Raw genomic sequence first — 19,586 nt, 5'->3', positions numbered from 1 at the left:
CTGTGCCCTTTCCAGCAGTGTTCAGCAAGTACTTGGTGATTACTTCTATCTTTTTTTTTCTTTTTGGTTTAGCTTAGTTTTTCATTTTGTCAGTTCAGGGTAACTAGATTTGAATAGGGGGAAAGGAAATGGTTTCTAATCACATTGTAAAAATAATGTTCTACAAAGACCCAGAGGTCCTGTTCCTGCCCTGTCACTAACCCGTCATTGTGAATAGAAGGCCCCTCTACCCCTTCACACTTCAGCTCTGAGATAGGGCTGGCACTAAAAGACTCTCAGGTTGCCTTTTGCTGTATCATTCCATGAGATGTTGGAATGAAACCTTAGAAATGTTGACAGTGATTTTCATCATTATCTAGTTACATGTGACTCATACCCAGGAAGCCAGGGGGAGGCAAGCACCAGCCTGTCCCTTCCCAGGTGGCAAAGTCGGCGGTCAGCTCAGGAGTGATCTTGTTGGTCGTTTACACCTACAGTTCACCCAGGGCTCATGTGCCAGCTCCGTGTTTGGGTGCCATGCAGTGAAGCTGTAAGAAAGTGAACATCCCAAATCCCGGCATGGGGATGGAGTTCTCCCTGGGTGTGTCATGACCACAGCCACCCCTGGATTCCCACAAGGGCTCCAGAAGGTGCTCACCTCACACCTTATCTCCTCCCACCCCCCAGTTCCATTGATACTGAGCACAGGGCACTGTGCTGCAGTGGATTTCCTCGAGTCTGGGGAGTTCCTCTGGAGGTCACCTCTTCTGGCTTGTTATCACCGTTGATGGACATGGTGGTTGAAATAATGTGGTGGTGTGTATCTTCCCTGGGTCAGGTTTTCCTTGACACTTTAGGATACCCTCAACGTCTGGGGCCAGATCACTCTACTGTGGGAGCTGACCTGTGCACTGCAGGATATGGAGCAGCATCCCTGACCTCTCCCATTTAGATGCTACGAACACTTTCCTAATCCCAGCTGTGATAACCAAAAATGTCTCCAGACATTGCAAAAGGCCCCTGGAGGACAAAGCACTTCTGTTCTGTGTGACAGCCACTGGGAAATTCACAAGGATTTAATCAATATGCACACAATCTCGATGCCTGAAACAAAATGAGACTAATTTGGATATCTATACTTGGAAGTAAATCAGTTTTGATGCTTCACTTCTCCAGGACCGTAACATCTTTTCTCTATGCTATCCCTTGTATTGAACAGGAGTTTTGGTAGCTGCCTGTTTTCTCACCCTCTATGTTTACTTTTAAAAAATTCTTCCATTTTAGTCCAAGTCACTAAAAACCTAATGCTTCAATGAGAAAGGCTTCCTTGACCTTGTAAATCAAAGTCGTTCTCTGGAGGGAGGTTTCCCACTGTTGATCTCGGTATCATCTTTCTCAGGGTGACCTCATCTATTAAAGTATGAAGGTTGTATTTGAAATGCCTTTTACTTTCTCTAAGTCAATAAATGAAGCTGTGGATCTTTAGATCATCAGAGGTCTGCTTATTACCAAGAGTTTTTGTGTGTGTGTGTCATTTTTTAAATCGAGATCTGTGTTGGAGTTTAAAAGAATTCTGGCAGATTTCCATTTGCCTTTCTGAATCAGAGTTTTGGGTGACATTCCTCTGTGAGAGTAGATTGCCCCTAGATGAATCTGACTTTATTAGTTTAAGTCCTTTGTTCAGAGCACCGGGGATGAGCTTATGAAAGCACAAATGGCTCTAATCTTCAAAGGTTTCCTTTATGCTGCAAACTCCACCTCAGCAACCTGTGTTATTAATCTATTGCAATCCCAATTAGTTCACATCAAGGTTAATTCTTTGGGGTGTGCAAAATGACTGTGAACTTAGGTGAACACATTCTCTTGCATAGATCGCACATGAAGGTGAGGGAGAAGACTATAGCAAAGGAACTTAGCAGAAACAGGGAGTTGTCTGATATCACAGAAGAGATTGATAGTGATTCCTGTTTGGCTCAGAAGCAAAGAAATCCAGTTAATCTACAGAATTCAAAAGTTGCATAAGAACAGGCAACCAAATTAGGGAGCAGTTTAGCCTCAACTGCTGTGCATTGGCAAATATCCGAGTAATTTTGCAACTTTTGAAAAATAAAGAGAAGTGTAAGAAAACCATTTCTTGGGGGCTTTTTGTGTATGAAGAAGCTTTGAGTTTCAGAAGTATAATAAGCACTACTCCAAAACTGTGTCTATGAAAAATAAGCCAGAGTTGGTGGGTCTGCATTAGTAATAAAGCCCTATACTGAGTGCACAGCTGCCTCATCTACTGTTTGTCAGAAGCTATCCCACAGAACACACAGTAAACGCATGAAAAGTGTACACCTCTAGTTGTGGGCCAAGGCCTCTCCTTACGTAAAGAGAATATGCTTTCTGGGTCTGTCATGATTTCTAGAATAGCAGAAGAATAAAAAAACCAAGTAGAATGTCCTTTAAAAGAGAGAAATGTATTGTTCTGTACATTTTAGACTTTCCTGACGTTTCAGAGATGTTCAGAGATGCAGGAGGTGAAGGCATGGCTAGGAACTACACAGTGCTTGCTTCTCACACTAGGCAGGCAATCCTCTGAAAGGCACGGTGAGAGACAGGCTAGTAGGTGTGCAGAAAAGGGTGCTGCATTCCCACACAGGGCAATTCCTTAAGGTTCTGGCCTTCCACCTCTTGCTGCAGGGACTTCTGGAGCCTGGGCCCCAAGTTTGAGAAAAGAAAAGATGGTAGAGAGGGTGCATGCACGAAAAAAGTAATTGTAAAGAGCAAGATGATGCATATAGATACTATGTGAGAAATATCAAGGAGGAGCATGTGGAAGCAGACACTCACTCGATATCACTAGCAAAGCATTTACCAAAGGGGGCTGGGCACTTCAACTTGGGGGAATTATCCTACTTCAGTGTATCAGAAGATTCTTCTTCAAGTTGTGAGTGAAGAATGGAAGCTCTGAAAGAAAGAATGGTGTCCACTTAACATGAATCACATCTCAGAAGACAAAAAAAAAAAAAAAAGAATCCTTGATTTGGCAAAATCAAGATTTTGGATTCTGCACTGTGGCTGACCCATGTGCCCTGCCATGTGCCCACAGTGCAGATGTGTTCTGCAGAGTGGCGCTGCTGCTCCCTCTAAGGAAGGCATGAACACAGTAGGAAGAAAGGCTTGAGTTTCATTTTAGCAGAGCATGAGCTGTCCTGCTGGAACAGAGCACAGAGCAATTGTGAAACCACAGTCTGTAGCTCAGAACTTTGGCTAGCTGAGAAAGGTCTTATTTCTGGTGGCTCCACAGGGCTCAGCCTCTCCCTCTTTTGTCACATAGAACACCATTCAGCATGGACAAGAAATCTCTGCTGTGTGGCCAGTCCAGTGTACCCTCAGGACACCTTTACCTCTTTCTAAAGGGGCAGTGAGTCAAGACTGTTTCTTGCCACCTCGATGCCAGGTGCCAGCCTCACTTAGGCTCAGGGTCATATTTAATCTTCTCAGTAGCATAAAGAGCAGATATGATTGTCCCTCCTCAGAGATGGGGAAACTGAGTTCCCAATGGTAAGTCTCTCATCTCAGCACACAGCGAGCGGGGCTAAGCCTGGGTTTACATCCTTATGTCTCAGACTTTACAGCCAGGCCCTTACCAAATCCTCACTCAGGTACTTTTGGCTATTTAAGGGCTAGCGCAGGTACAGGATTCCCAAATCCTGAGACTGTTTGGAGCCAGCACAAACCAGGGGACAGTTAAATACCTTCTGTGTGCTCCTGCAGTACTCTCTAGATACCCCATTCTCTTGCATTCTCTTTTTTTCCCATTGAAAGGCATTTTTCTTCTGATTTGATTAGAATGCCATGCTTCAGAGTTTGCTGCTCAAAATTATTAAAGCATCTCTGGTGTAAAATGTAATCAGGATGGACCTATATCACACAGGGACAGAAGATGATTGCTTGATGAGCTGCAATCCACTCGAGACTTTGTCAGGCAGTTAGAACATTTTACAAAACCACGAAAGTGCTACTATAAAAAGGGCTGGGGTCAGGAGAACACACACAAAGAACACTATGCTTGAGTTGGTGGGAGGGTGGCCCTGGGCATACGCTGCTCTGGGTTCCCTGTCTCTCTTCCCCACCAGAGGTCTGTCTGGAGCCAGGTATCAGCTCAAAGGCAGCACTCACACATAGAAAACTTGAAACTGCGGAGATGGACAAGGCTGCCCCCGGAGGAAGTCTAGGTTGCAGAAGGGCATGACGAGATACCCACTGTGGACTAGCTGTCCTTCTGTGCTGTGCTCAGAAGCATCACATTCTCTGAGACTGATAATCATGGGGTAGGGGGTTCATCCTTTTATAGCCTTTGTAGTCCCCAAAGAGAACACTTCCCCCTTTTTCTGCCTGCTGTCATCCTGAGGCCTTACAAAGACCCTGGCAAAGTCTTGGCCACATTACTCAGTATGTTCTGCCCAGGAGACAGCTCTTAATGTATGTATTAAGGGGGAGAGATCACTGGTGGGTCTTGGCAGGTCTCATATGCAACCCCTCCCTCAGCACACAGAAGGGACTGACGATGACCTGCTCGAGCTGCAAGTTGGCCCTAATGGTCTCCTGCCCTGAACCAGCCAAGCAATGACTCTGGATCCTGCAGTCCTCCTGTACAGCATGTGCTGCCCTCAATGGAACATTCCTTCAGAAAACTCTGTTTGGCTGTGGTCAATCCTGGGAGATGCACTACCTCTCCTAACCTGCTGGCTAGCTCTCACATAAAGCATATAAAGCTTCCCACTTGAGATGTCAGTAATTTGTTTTATATGAACGAAGGACTTCAACCCAGCCACCAAGGGCCCAAGGTAGAGGCTGCCTGAGATTTCCCAGCCCTTGATGCAGTATTTCTGGCTCATACCTTCAAGAACCAGAGGAAGAGCAAATGGGAGTAGAAGACCATCTTTAGCCTCCATGTCTTAAAATTTGTGTTGGAGGAAAGGGAAATGGAGGCATGGAAAGAGATAAATTCAGCAGCCATGGCAGAATTAATCCAACACTGCAGAGATTTATCTAGCCCATCTATAGAGTCCCTTTAGGCCTGTAAAGTGTACATGGGTGGGAGCAGAGGTGGTAGAAAGTAGGGGGGTGTAGAAAATCTTTATGTGAAAGATGTCTGCAATGGTTATTTACTTAACCAAGTGCAGGAAAACAATCTGTCAGCAAAGGAGGATGCAGCAGAGACCAGAGGTGCCTTCCAGTCCCTCAAAGCATTGTCCCTCCAGCCTATGTGCACTGAAGGCCACTATTCTCTCTCCTCAGGGAGACAACGCCAACAGAGAATGAGACGTGCTGTAAAAACACCCGTCTTTTCTAGAAGCCAGTGACTTATCCCTGAACCTTTCCTCAGAGAGACTCTGCCTAAATACAGAGCCTTGTTCCAGACGTCTGAGACTTATCTGGCTGAGGGGAGCAACCTCGTGGTCAGGGTTGAACTGTTTCCCCTGGGAACTGTCTGGCAAGTCTAATGAGGAAGAGCACTTTGCATTTATAGAGAGCCTTTCATCTGTGGATCTCAAAGCTGCTCCACAAACATTAATTAACTCTCACACCTGTGAGGCAGGTGAGGCTGGTTACCCCCATTTATAGAGAAGAGGAAACAAGAGATTTGAGAGGAAAATGAGTCTGGGGCAAGCCGACAGGGTTAGAGGCGGCCCTGATATTAGGGACCAGCATTCCAGATTCATAGGGCTCTGACCACAAAGCCACAAAGCTACTTGGCTGGGTGAGGAATACGCAGATCCCGGAAACTGAATGGTGGAGACCTGGCCAAGCAGTTCCCATTTCTCTCCTGCAAGCAACCTGCCGCCTTCCCAGGAAACAACTCTTACTATATGTATTTAGTGGGAGAGATCGCTTCAAAATCCTGAAGCCTTTATTTAAAGCAAAGCATACCCAGGCAGGTCTCCATATCAGCTTGGTCTAGATGCTTCTCTTCAAAGTAATTGCTGGAACAATGACTGCATCTGAACTGCATATGACTAACCAAGATGTCTGAAGCCAGCCGAGACCAACAATTGGCAAATTCTGGAGCTCTTTCACAACCCCTACCCCTTTTCTTCTAGGTGAGCTGGTAAGAACTGACTCAGGTTATCTTGGGATTTCACTGCTATAGCAACAATGTGCTAATCAAGTGCTTGGTACTTAGGGGTACTTGGAGGTGACTACAATTCTTACCAGTAGTGCTGTTTCATTCCCTGCTGCTGAGACCAGAGGAAACACCGTTCTCAGACAGTAGACCTTTCAAGGAGATGCCCCTCTAGTGGCAGAGAATTACTCAACCTTAGGGCCATGAAACTTGGTATCGCTCAACTCTGAAGGCAGCTTCAGATCATCTGGGGGTGCCCCTTTTGTTTGCAGGGGAGCCCAGATCTTTCTTCCCAGGGGTCCCAGACAGGGAGATGAGAACCACCCCTGGGGCTCGTCCTGACACATTACCCTGGAAACTGACTCACATCTCTGAGTCCTGAGTCACATCCTGTTGTGTGTTCTCAGGCATTACACCAGCTACTCATGACTGAGGTGAACTTGGAGGGCACCCTGGGAACTCCCTGCCTTCTTCCAAACGGCAAGAGGGAAAAAAATCCTCTAGGGAAAAACCAGGGCGGCCTCAAGGTTTATATGTTCACCAAGCAGGTGTGGCTTTTTAAAAATTAGATGGTAAAGCCCCATGGCATACATAACTGTCTACTATTTATTTTTAAATGGCTCTAAGAGATGATGGAAAGACATGATGTTTTAAAGATATTAGCAAATAGCCAAGGGAATGGCTTTCTAACCACTACAGCTGGACAGTGGAGCCCCATAAACTTTCTCCTGGCTTAGGGCTAGGAAAGATGTCACAGCTCCTGGGTGCTAATGGAAACCTGGGTTTGAGGGTAGAGGTTAAAAAGACCATTGAGTGGTCAGAGTAGGTCCAGGGAGTGTCTCTGTCCACCCTCTCCTATGGCCTGAGGGGAATGTGAGGACAAACCAGGGTGTTTTGAACTTTTCAAAGAGCAAGCATTTGGTTATATCGACTTTCTCTATTACATCCTTGTGTTCAATTTTATTGATTTCTACACTAACGTTTACTATTTCTTCTGTTTGTTTTAAGCTTATATGGATTTTTCTCTAGTTTTGTAAAGTGAAATCTTCAACTTTTGATTATGGGTCTCTCTTTTCTAATGTATGCATTCAATCAATGCTATAAATTTCCCTCAACAGATTGCTTTTGCTGCATCTCATCAATTTTGATAAGTTATATTTTAACTCAAAATACTTTTTCTCTTGAGACTTCCTGACCCATGTGTTTAGTTATATGTTGTTTAATCACCGCATATTTGGGATTTTCCAGATGTCTTTCTGTTATTTTTAGTTTAAATCCATGAGGCTTAAGAAAATCCTTTTTGTGATCTATATGTTTTTAGGTTTGTTGTGTTATGTTTTGTTGTTTCTTTCTTGTGCTAGAGGGTGTGTGCACTTGCTGGAGAGAGATAAAGAAAGGGAGAATAGAAAGCATCTCCCATGGGGAATGGTCATTCTACATTCCCTTCTCCATCTCTTCCTTCTTAGGGATTTTTGGCATGCATGCACACACCCAGCGTATTCTCAACCTGCCAGGTCTGGGACTCAAATTGTTCAGTCAGCCATGTGGGATCTGACTGCCTTAAATGCCAGGCCACCCAGTTGGCCCTAAGATGAAATTTATATCCCAGGATGTGGTCTACCTTGTTGAATGTTTCATGTGAGCTTAAGAAGAATGTACATTCTGCTGAAGTTGGATGGAGTCCTCCATAAATGTTAAAGTTGATTGGTATTGCTGTTCAAATCAATTATGTCCTACTTTTCCGCTTGCTTGATGAATCATTTACTGAAAGACAAGTGTCAAAGTATCCAACTATCCAATTTGTCTATTTCTTCTTAATTCTATGAATCTTCACCTTATGTTTTTTGCAATCCATTGTTAGGTGGGCACATGTTAAGGATTATGTCTTCTTAGAGAACTAACCCCATTATCATCATGTAATTCCCTCCTTATTCCTAAAAGTTTTCCTTCTTCTGAAGTTAGCTTTGTATGAAATTATATAGCTATTCTGGCTTTCTTTTGATTAGTTTTAGCAAGTTGTATCTTTTTTCATCCCTTCACTTTTAACATGAGTTTTTATATGTAAAGTGGGTCCCTTGAGGGCTACATTTGGTTGGGAAACTGATGCACCTCCAAATGGGGCCAGGTCATACCACAATCCTTCTCCCTCCAATTCTCCATCCCATCAGGATCCTGGGCATAAGGACCTCAATTTGAAACCCAGCCAGCCATCTCTGCACAGAGCTTAACTTCAGCACTACAGGGCCAGCCCCATGTTTATAACTGTTATATTCCATGCACCTGATTCTTTTTCCTACTCTTTTTCTGCCTTCTCTGACTTTATCTAATTCCATTTTATTTCCTTAGAATATCAATTATACGTTTTGAAAAAATGTTTTTAGTGGTTGCCCTAAAGTTTTAAAAATAAATGTATAACTAACCTATGTCCACCATCAAATATTGGGGCTAGCAGGTGGCATGGTGATTAAGGTGCTGGATTCCCACATGACCAAACATGGTTGAAGTCCCAGACCTGGCAGCTTGAAAATCATGCCAAGCACATGTGCATGGATGCCCAAAATCCCAAGAGGATAACGAAGGAGAAGGGAATGCAGTGTGGCCATCTCCCCTAGAGAGTGACTTCTCACTTTCCCTCTCACTGTCTCTCTCTGTTTCCCTCCCAAGAATGCACATGCTCTTTGGGGGGGGGGGGACAAACATCAACAAAACACTCTATCATTTCTTCTTTCCTATCTCTGTCATTACTTTCATTCATTTCATTTATCTGCATGCTATAATCATCCAATACATTGTTTCTATTATCACTCAAAACATATAATTATTCTGATAAGAACATGAAAAATAAGACTTTATTTTACTTTAATTTTTTCCTTCTCTGACAGTTTTCCTTTGTCTATATAGATCCAAGTTGCTGATATATCATTTGTATTCTCTCTGCAGTACAACTTCTAACATTTCATGCAGGTCTGCTAGTGATAAGTTATTTCAGTTTGGAGTAAGAATATCTTTATATTATCTTCAAATCTGAAGGATAATTTTGCCAAATATAGAATTCTAGGTTGGTGACTTCTTCCAACAGTTCATTTACTCTGCTCTTTTTTTTTTTTTAACTTGTATGGTTTCCAAAGAGAAATCTATGCCATTCTTATTGTTGTTCCTCTCATAAAGTGTTTTTCCCCCCACCTTCCCAGGATTCTTTCGGGTTTTCTCTTTTTAGTTTTCTGCAGCTTAAATATGATATGCCTAGATGTAGATCTGGTATTTATCTTGCTTGGTGTTTTCTGAGCTTTCTAGATCTGTGGTTTGGTGTCTGTCATTAGTTTTGGAAAATTCTCAGCCATCAATACTTCAGATATTTCTTCTGCTGTTTTCTCTTTCTTCTCCCTCTGCTATTCCAATCGTGCAGATGTTCCACCTTTTGAAACTGTTCCACAGTTCTTGGATATTCTGGGTTTTGTTTTTGTTTTTTCTTTCTTTTTTTTTTTTTTCTTTTTTTCTCTCGATCTTTAGTTTGGGAAGTTTCTCCTAACATACCCTTAAGTTTATTGGTTCTTTCCTCAGCCATGTCCTCCTGTCTTTTGATGAGCCCATAAAAAGCCTTCCTCATTTCTGTTACCATGTTTTTTCATTTCTGGAATTTCCTCTTCAGTCTGTCTTAGAGTTTCCATCTTCCTGCTTACATTGCCCGTCTGTTCTTGCATGCTGTCTTCTTTTTCCATTAGAGCCTTAACATATTAATCATAAATTCCCTGTCTGGTAGTTCAAACTTTTGTGTCATACTTGAGCCTGCTTCTGATGCTCAGTCTCTTCAGACTGTATTATTCTTGCCTTGTAATTTTTTTGTGGAAAGTTGAACAGGTATTCCTAATCAGGCAAAAGGAACTGAAGCAAAGAGGGCTTTAGTATGAGTTCTTATGTTCATCCAGCTTGGAGGTTGCTAAGTTTAATGCTTGCTGTAGTTGGAAGTGCCAGATGCTTCACATTCTTCCAATGTCTTTTTTTTTTTTTTTTTTTGGTCATATTTGGGCTTCCCTACAAAATCCTCCTTAAATAGCATATGAAACTCTTTCAGTTGAAGTTCACTGTTTTATACTGAATCCCAGGAGGAACTGGTGGAGTTCTTGAATAAAAAAATCAGGAAAATCCCTCTCTCACAAAACTGCAGCCCCCTAGGAGTTTCTTACTCTCACATTACTCTACACTAAGCCTCCAGTAATTTGTCAAAATTACCACTAAGTGTTCCCATCAGTTGATGAATCCAGCAGCTTCTTCCATTAAGCAGACCTCATTGTGACTCTACATTTGTCTGTTTCTCAAGATTTTGAGATGGCACTTTGCCCTGAAATTTCAATTCTTTGGAGCGTCTAAGTAAGAAAAGTCATGGATTTTCAGTTTGTTTTGCTTTTCTCTTGTAATAAAGAGTGATGACTCCCAAGCCCTTTACATTTAGAGTTGAAACCAAAGGCAGCAGGACATTTTGATGACTTATTTGATAGGATCACTAATATTGCTGCATCAAAAGGGAAATTTCCTCTGCTTTCTTATTGAGTGATATGTGCTCTGGACACTTCTAAGCCCACTGCTAGCCTTAGCCGTACCTTCTTCTTTTCCTTTGACCCCAATCTTAAATGGAAAAGAGTGGGACTCAGAATACAGAAAGATGTTTCTGTTTTATCCATTACTTGAAGAACAAAAAGCTGAAAACAACCCATTTAAAACATGGCCTATAAAGTGGCTGTATCAATACAACATTTGCTACAGAAAAAAAAAAAAAGTAGATGCAGAAAGGCTCAAACTTTGGTTTTCTAATCCAGTACTTTTTTAAAATGGAAAGAATTGGTTGAGATACTAGATCCTCACCTTTTCTATCCTAATTTCCAATACTCAGTTTTCTTGCCTCTTTAACATTTAATCTCCTGTATCCAGCTCCTCTTCAGTACTGAAGAGTGTGGTTGTCCAGCCTTTTAGCAGTAAACAAGGCAATATTACCTAAGCCTCATTGTGGTGCAGGTGCATGTAGCCTTACCAATAAGTATAGTCCCTTGGCATGGATTTATATTCCTTTTTAGTAATATAATCATAAAAAATACTGAGTTACTTAGCATTTACTATGGCCAGAAATTGTGATAGTTTCTTATTATATACAGCTTATTCTACTTCTTCCTCATTAGTACCCCTTGAAGTCAGAAAACTGTGGATCAGAGAAAATAATCAATTGGCCTAAGGTCATACAGCTAGTTTATAGTGAACACAGCATTCAAACCAAAATTCATCTATGATTTAAGTTTGGTACTTTCCCCAGTCTGATCCTCTGAGGCAGAGCATAAGCATGTAATAAATAACATTTGTGAGCTTTGTTTTTACCATGTGAACAGGTGTTGGCAATCCGAATTAGGCAGCTAATCAAGAAGTTAGCCAAGGTAACCTGTAGGTTCCCAGTAGCTATAACTCCCAGAAGTCAGGGACTATAGTCCATTTCACTAGTAAGTCCCCAATAAATGGCCCCCATAAAGAAAAATATTTGTAGGAAATATGGATGAATGAGAAAGTGAATAATTTCATCAATCTATGAATAAATGAATGAATGAAGCAACTCACAGTGTGATGAGCAATGCAACAGGAAAAAACATTTCCAAGCCTCACAGAGTACTGAGATCTTCACTGAGTTCCATGAGGCAGGTGCCATTTTAGTCTTATTAATCACTGTTGCCAGCTAAATTAACACTTTCCTGGTACATAGGTAAATATTCAATGGACTTTTATTTTTTTGGTGGATTGACTTAAGAGAGCCAACTCTTTCAAGAACAAGTAGCCCTGTGCTCTGAAAAATGATTGACAGTGGCTCTCTAACTCAGCTGTGGCCTTTTCTGCCATCTTCCCTTTTACTCTTTTTCTAATAATGCACAATTTATTATTATAAGCTTCACTCTTCAACCTATACATCCCCCAACCTGCCTCTTCCTGACTCTTTAAAAATTTTTTTTATGTTTTATTTTTTTTACATTCAGTCGCTGTGCATCATTACAGAATACCAAATAAATTTTCCCAACATGAGTACATTTCCTGACTCTTAATTTACAGATGCAAATAACATACAAGTTAAAAAATACTAAGTAGAACATTTGAATTAGAATCCTACTCTGTCAACATTAGAAATGATTTAAACATCACCTCCTTTCAGAGATGAGAATAAGGTGTGAGTAATCCAGGGTCACCCAGCTGCTTACTACACTGTCAGGCCTAGAGCCCACCTTCCTGACTAACATTCCAGTGCTCAGGTAGGCCTATGGCTCTGCAATTTCTATACTTGCCGTGTCCATGTTGCCCCCATCAGGGCAAAAACTATAATTTAATGTTAAACATAGTGTAACATATTTCACACCTTTTTTGTTTTTGCTTTTTATTAATATGTAAAGAAAACATCCCAAAACCCAAAACGAGAGGCTTGCCATCAGCACCTTCTGGCTCTACACTGGCAAAGAGCCCAAGTACAGTGGTCAGAAGACTGAACACTGGTAAGGGGAGGAAAGAGTGAGCGTTAGGGTTTCTATTGCTATCCCTCACTCCAGTACCCAGAATACTAAGTTATGGTGTGAAGGAAGATGTTGAATCTACAACCCTATGTTTAAAAAAAAAAAATCACAGAACTTAGACTTTAATCATAAAGATCATTTCACCAAAGCATATTTTTAAAAGGCTGTGAAATATTATGCAACGTTTGCATGGTTTAATTATGAGTTTAGAAAAGCTTAGCACAACTTTTTCACTACAGTAAAACATGACAGAGCATGAATCATGGCCTAATACTTTATGCTTAGTGTAGTTTTAGACATGGGGTTAGGGGTGCTGGGCTGTCTACACAACAGGCACGAATTACTGTACCACAATTCACACCCTGGAGGGCTTTATAACCTCTTTTGTTTGCTTTTTAAATCATTAAAATATTTGAGTACTATGTAGTTGAGTAAATGTGTGTATCTAGGACATGAACATCTTGTAGAAAATATCTGACTATAGAGCAAAATACTTGAGGTAATATGGGACTATTGACTAGCCCAGTATTTCTGTTTGCCTTCAGTGTTTGGAAACATTGTTAACCTTAGATTACACAGAATCCAGGCCGGCAGGTGGCGTGGTGGTTAAGGGCACTGGACTCCCACATGGCCAACCGCAGTTATAGTCCCAAACCTGGCAACTTACTTCCTCACTCCCTCCCCCCTCTAGCTCTGTCCCTTTCTGATCAAATTAAAGATAGATAAAATTAAAGATAGATAGATAGATAGATAGATAGATAGATAGATAGATAGATAGATAGATAGATAATTTTTAAAAATAATAACAATAAATAAAATTTGGGACCAGAAGTTGGCATAATAGCTATGTCACTGGATTCCCATATAGTCGACTGTGGTTCGAGTCCCAGATCCGGTGGCTTAAACTCATGCCAGGCACATGTGCATGCATGCCCAAGATCCCAAGAGGAGAATGAAGGAGAAGGAATTGTGGCATGGCCACAATTGTGGCACCCTACAGCAAAAACCTCTCCAAAAAAAAATTAATTAAATTAAATTAATAAAATAATTCTTTTTTAAAAAAGATTACACAGGATTTGCCACTGTAGCTAAACATTTATTTTCCTAAGTTTAACATGAACCAGCTTTCTTATTCACTGACATCTCAAATCTTCTAAAATTTGGAATGAAATGAAGATCTTTCAGGCCAGCTGGTGGCATGGTCATTAAGGCAGCTTGATCTCACATGGCCAACTGTGTGGTTCAAGTCCCAGACTCAGTAGCTTGAAAAGCACATGGAGTATACATGCATGCATGCCCAGAATCCTGAGAGGAGAAGAAATGGGAGAGAAGAGATTATAGGATGTTCATCCCCCATTGGGGAAAGGGGAGTTTCTCACTTTCTCTCTGGCAAGTACATCCACCCTGAAGCAAAAAAGAAAGAAAAGAAGATTTTTCTTTACTTTCAAAAGAATCCAGTTAAAATATTTGCTCAGGAACTACCAGGTTTTTCAAACTTAAAAATTCAGCTATTTTCAGAAAAAGAAAAGAAATAGAGGGAGGGGCCTAAAGGGGTTGTTAGGAGAAGAGTGGAGAGAATGATGAGTCAACAAATGTCTGATTCTGTCATCCACTGTGGCAGCTTCAAAAAGATGAACAGAAAAGCCAAACTTTACTGAAAATGAAAATCCCCTGAGGGAGCCAATGTGAATATGTTATAATGAATAGGAGTAACTCATTTCTTTATATCATAGCACATACAAAACTTATACCAGATATTTTCCTAAAGAAGACTGTTCTTCCTAGATTGCTACTCCCAGGATCATGAGGCTCTGGCTATGAGACCCTTGGGAGTTACAGTAGTTTGCTGTTATCTTTGTCCACAAAGAAGGTCACACAAAAAGAGAAAGTTAATGTTTAATTTAAATCAATGTAAAACTTTGTTGTAGTGGACAGTGTCCAATTTCAATTTCCTTATACATTTTGTGTAAGAGCAGAGGAGTTACTCTCATTCTTTTTTATCTCCAAAGGTTGTAATGCTAAAGACTGGGGTCAAATTTACAAAATCCATTTTGTCTAAATCTTTTTAAGTCAGATTTTTGTCTATTCCCTATCCCAGGTCTCTTATATTCTGCCAATCTATAAACTACTTGCTCAGAAATCTGCACTTTAAAAGTTGCAAGCTTGAAGTCTTGAAAAGAGGCAGAATACTGAGTTGACAGAATCAGCTCTACTGTTGGGTTTGGGAGCTGTTCACCAGAATTCCTTTTTTCTGCTGTCCTTGGGAGATAACTCACCTAAATAAGAACATCTAGAAGCTCATAGAATATTTTTGCGAAAGATAAAAAAGAATTCTAAAACACTATATTGGTTTTTCTTACTGAATAGACATGAGTTTATGAAATAGTTTTGATAACAATTGTATTAATAATTATTGCTAAAACTAAAATAATTTGAGTAGTCAATATGTAAAGTTGTCAAGTGCTATAGGACAACAGTTCAAATAATACTTCTACCCTAAAAGTGTAATCCATTCCTGGCATCATTATTAGTGTGATTAAATAAAACCTTCAGAAGGAATAATTATCAAATGAGTATCTCCATGGATCAAACATGAATTCTATTTCAGTATCTTCTGGAAGAGAAGTCATCCAGCAGAGGTAACTACTTGGACTTGAGTAGGCTCATGAAACAATGGTGAATAGGCCACTTACATGTGTGATGTATTTAAACAAACGTTATTAGAAGATTTCTTATTTCTCAAGTCCTTCTACTCTCTGTAACTGACCTCTCTGATCGTCTGCAGATACAAGGCAGATCCAGCCATCCCCACCATGGTCCTATGATCAGTCCTACCAGTACCTGGGCTCAATTGCCTCCCCTTCTGTGCACCCAGCAACACCCATTTCACCTGGACGAGCAAGCGGCATGACAACTCTTTCTGCAGAACTTTCCAGTCGACTCTCAAGTAAGCCACTTGAAAACATTCTTCGCAGCTAAGCTAGAGTGGAAGGTTTGGAGTCTAAAGGACATGCATGAAGGGGGTTGGATGGAAATTATTGAATTAAACATATTTAAAGATAAGGCTCCCTATCTCTACTTGAAGTCCCAGGCTCTAGCACTAATTTTTCTTGACACTCAGAGATAGGGAGTATGGAGGTGGAGGCAGAAGTTAACCTATCTTGGAGGTTGCTCTTGGTTGGCAGGAAAGTGTAGTTGCTGAAGAGTTAATAAAATAAGAGTTAGGGTCGGGAACCAGCAGTTAGCGTAATGGCTATGTCGCTGGACTCCCACGTAGTCGACCGCGGTTCGTGTCCCGGACCCGGTGGCTTAAAACTCACGCCGGGCGCGTGTGTGTGCGTGCCCAAGATCCCGAGAGGAGAATGGAGGAGAAGGATTGCAGTGTGACCATCCCCCCTGGGGGGTGATTTCTCGCTTTCTGTCTCTATGTCTCCCTCTGTCTGTCTGGCAAGCGCACGCGCCCTACAGTGAAAATCTCTCCAAAAAAAATAAGAGTTAGGGTCCAGCCTCTGAGGTACATCCAAGTAACATAGCAAAGTGTGGAGCTGGAAGCCACATGCTTACCACAGTTCAAGTCCCTGGCTCAGTCAGCACAAGAACATGCCAGGCATGTACACGCCTGCCTGGGATCCAGGTGATCTGGAGAAAGTGGACCAAGGTATGACCAAACCTTATGGAGGATGTTCTCTGTCTTTCACTCATGTACACGTGCTCTCTCATTAATAAAACAACATAAATAAAAGGCCAGAGTAGTCAGCTTCTAGAACCCATTATTGCAAGTGATAGGACTGGGCCACCTGGTGATAGCAAATTTTCACAGGTCATGTGAACAGAACATTGGGGTACATGTAGAACGGGAAACAAATCTACTGTACCTGTAATGAGACATTCCCGACTAAAAGCTATTCATCCTGAGGTTAGAGGAACAGAGTGAAAAGCTCAGGTGTCACAGTTAGCATAATTGTTGTTAATACAAGCTCATTAAATATTAGTCATTTAACCTATGAGCCCTTTGGGCTTGGCACTCACCTTTGCTTGTAGGCAGGGAAATAAGAATTGCAGGGAAAAATTCCTTTGTTGATGGCAGAAGAAACTTACTGTTTGGGGCTTTGAAATTGGAGCTGGACTAAACTGTGAAAGTACTTCAGAGAACATCAGCATTACCATGCCTGCAAACACACTTGCATGTGCATTTGGGGGAGGGAGGTGAGTTTTGCTTTTCAGCTCTTGGGATCAGATTATAGAAGATTAGGGGGCACACAAAGGGGAAAGAGAGTCATGTCTGCCATTTTAAATGTTGTGTTTTCCAGACAATTATTACCACTTGAGATTGCACCAGATGCCTTAGTTCTCAGAGCTTCTCAATAGTAGCACTATCAACATTTTAGGCCAAATAATTATTTGTTGTGGTGGGTTGCCCTGTATATTGTAGAACATCTAGCAGATCCTTGGCCTCTAGATGCCAGTAGCACCCCCAGTCAAGACAATCAAAAGTGTTTCCAGGCATCGCCAAATGTCCTCTGAGGGGCAAAACTGCTTCAGATATTCTTGGGTGCTATCATAAAATAGGATAGCCAATGTAGGAACCCAGTCTTCACATTTTTAAGCATTAACACCAACACACTCATGGCACCTGCTGGTCTCAGGAGTTAAAAGAATAGCATGGGAATTATGGCATCTGTTCATGTTTCTAGAAACCTATCCCACAGGAACAGAGTTTGATCCCTAAGGCACTTGTCAGATTTTACTGATTCTTCTCAGTGACACTGTTCTCTCTGCCTACTGGCTACGGTCTACATCTGAAACAATTACTATTTTCCTTGGAAAATGTCCCTGCTATGGGTCAGTGTCATTGGTAATTTATTATGTAAGTCTTTTGACTTGGTCACCACCCAAGATTGGCACCTTATCATCCAAGAAGCCTAGGGCCCAGCTCTAACAACTGACCAGGGTTCAGATGTCAGAGTGCCTTTTTTCAAAGGAACAAGTGATGTGTATACTCCAAAATCTCGTATCATAGTAATGCTTCTGAACAACCTGGATTTCAATTACCTGAGGAGTAAGGAACGATATTTTATGGCATGCAAGCATAAAGTAGAGAAAAGCCATGTCCTATTTCAGCACCCAAGAATGATCCTCTGCGGTCTTGGAGGGAGGACCAAAGAATTCCAGATGAGCTTTCACCAGTGGCAGACAACATCATGGGAGACTGCTCTGCAACTTGGCAGAACTCCCTCTGAGAAATCAAGCCTGGAACACAGCCTTGAAAAGTGTTGTCGTAAACCTGGGGGCAGGCAGGGGGGTTAGGATACATAAAAGAAAAGTGGCTGCTTGGCGGACAGCTTTGAGAACCTGACACTGCTCTGTGGCTCCTTTACCTTTAATCCTGCCCGACAGCTTTGTGTGCTGCCCCCACCCTGCCCCTGGCCCCACCTGGGCTTCCTTCTGCACTGGGGACCTGGCCTCTGTCTCTCTCTATCCTTTGCAGACAGACTCCATACCTTGTCTGAAAAGAATTGTCATCTGTAGGTTTATTTTTCTTTTTTTTTTAAAAAAAAAAAATTAATGTTTAGCTGCCAAGCTGGGCGACAGACAGCATGCATTCATCTGAGTCATGCAAAAGATCCTTTTAAGGCAGCCATTATCTGCTCAGGTTGTTTAATCCTTTGGGGGCAGTGGGAGGGGCCCTGAGTGGGGCTGCTTTCATCCGTGTCAAGATGTAGAGTGAAGACTTGAGCTGTCATGGCAAATACTTAGCCCCATGGATGGGGAAACATTTCCAACCAAAATACCTGAACCTCCTAATCTCCAGATTTCCTTACTCTTAATAAGTCCCCCGTGAGTATCAAGGGTCCCCCACCTCCACCTGCATTGCTACTAAATAAGGGGGCACCAGGTCAGCCAAAAGGATAGATGAACTATGGCCGGATGGGTGAATTATACATGGCTGATGGGTCTTACTAAGGGATGTCGAACAAGACATTAAAAATTAAAAGCAAGTATTTGGATAGAACATTTGAATCTGAGAATATCTACAGGGCCTAAATTGTCCTATCAGAATGTATGTAAAAAATATAATTTTTAGTATAGCATTGCCACTGTGCTGAGGGAAGAATCATGAACATTATTTCAGATATTTCTGCCCACAAGGGAAAGGACTATTTTCCCCTGACAGATGAGACCTTACCATCATTCTACTACTCATACCCATGACAAATCACAGGCACACTTGGGATTCTAGTAGTGTAGTACTGTCACCATATTACCATGTAGTAATTGGAACAGACTATCAGGGCATGTCCAGACATTACTATGAAGCAGGGTAAACTTTCATTCATTTTCCAGTGGATTCACCTTTTTGTCTCAGAGCAAATGAGGCAAGAGAAATAATGGGCAGAGTCATTTATTTGTGTCCAGAGTATTGCATCAGCTGACAACAAATTGATTGTATTTGCCTATGCTTTTCCTCCTACCTCAGCTTCTCCTAGACTATATGAATCTAACTGGAAAAATAGAGTAAAGCTTCCTGTTAACTCTCAAACATGTCACAGCTCTCCATGTAAGCAAAAACAAGTGACACAGGGCTTGCTCACAGATGGCCCCAGTGAGAAGGAAGGGATGAACCCTGTGGAATGAGGTGTGGTCTGGCTTGCGAATGAGCTACAGAGTGGCCAAGGAAGGGCAGCCCCAGAACCACTGTCAGTTTACAGCTTTTTCCCTGCCCACATGTCTGACTTGCTTTGAAAAGATTAACAAGAGTGTTTGTTTGAAAGTCAGACTCCTGGTTTCCTCATTAGAGGAGGGATTTGCTGCAGACTTTGGCTATTTCTATAAACTTTAATTACCTCTATGATGAGGAATATATCCCCTCATCATATTCACCTCAAATGTTCAGAGGAACTCAGATTTAAAAGAAAAATGTGTTAGAGCAATAAAACACTATTGGAGGGAGAGAGGAAGGG

General features: G+C 41.7%; 1 protein-coding gene across 1 annotated transcript in view; it reads left to right on the top strand.

The window, feature by feature from the left end:
• The window catches only part of LOC102496134 (runt-related transcription factor 1), a gene marked incomplete at its 3' end in the record, with an annotated part of 291,565 nt that overhangs the window by 268,930 nt on the left and 3,049 nt on the right, over positions 1–19,586 (top strand). Inside the window, exon 8 of the mRNA XM_027773948.1 lies at positions 15,410–15,571. Within this exon, the coding sequence (XP_027629749.1) occupies positions 15,410–15,571 (162 nt within the window). The remainder of the gene's footprint in view (positions 1–15,409; positions 15,572–19,586) is intronic.

This window comes from Tupaia chinensis, unplaced genomic scaffold, assembly GCF_000334495.1.
Source record: "Tupaia chinensis unplaced genomic scaffold, TupChi_1.0 Scaffold000392_1, whole genome shotgun sequence".
NCBI lineage: Eukaryota > Metazoa > Chordata > Mammalia > Scandentia > Tupaiidae > Tupaia > Tupaia belangeri.
This window is presented reverse-complemented; position numbering and strand designations above follow the sequence as displayed.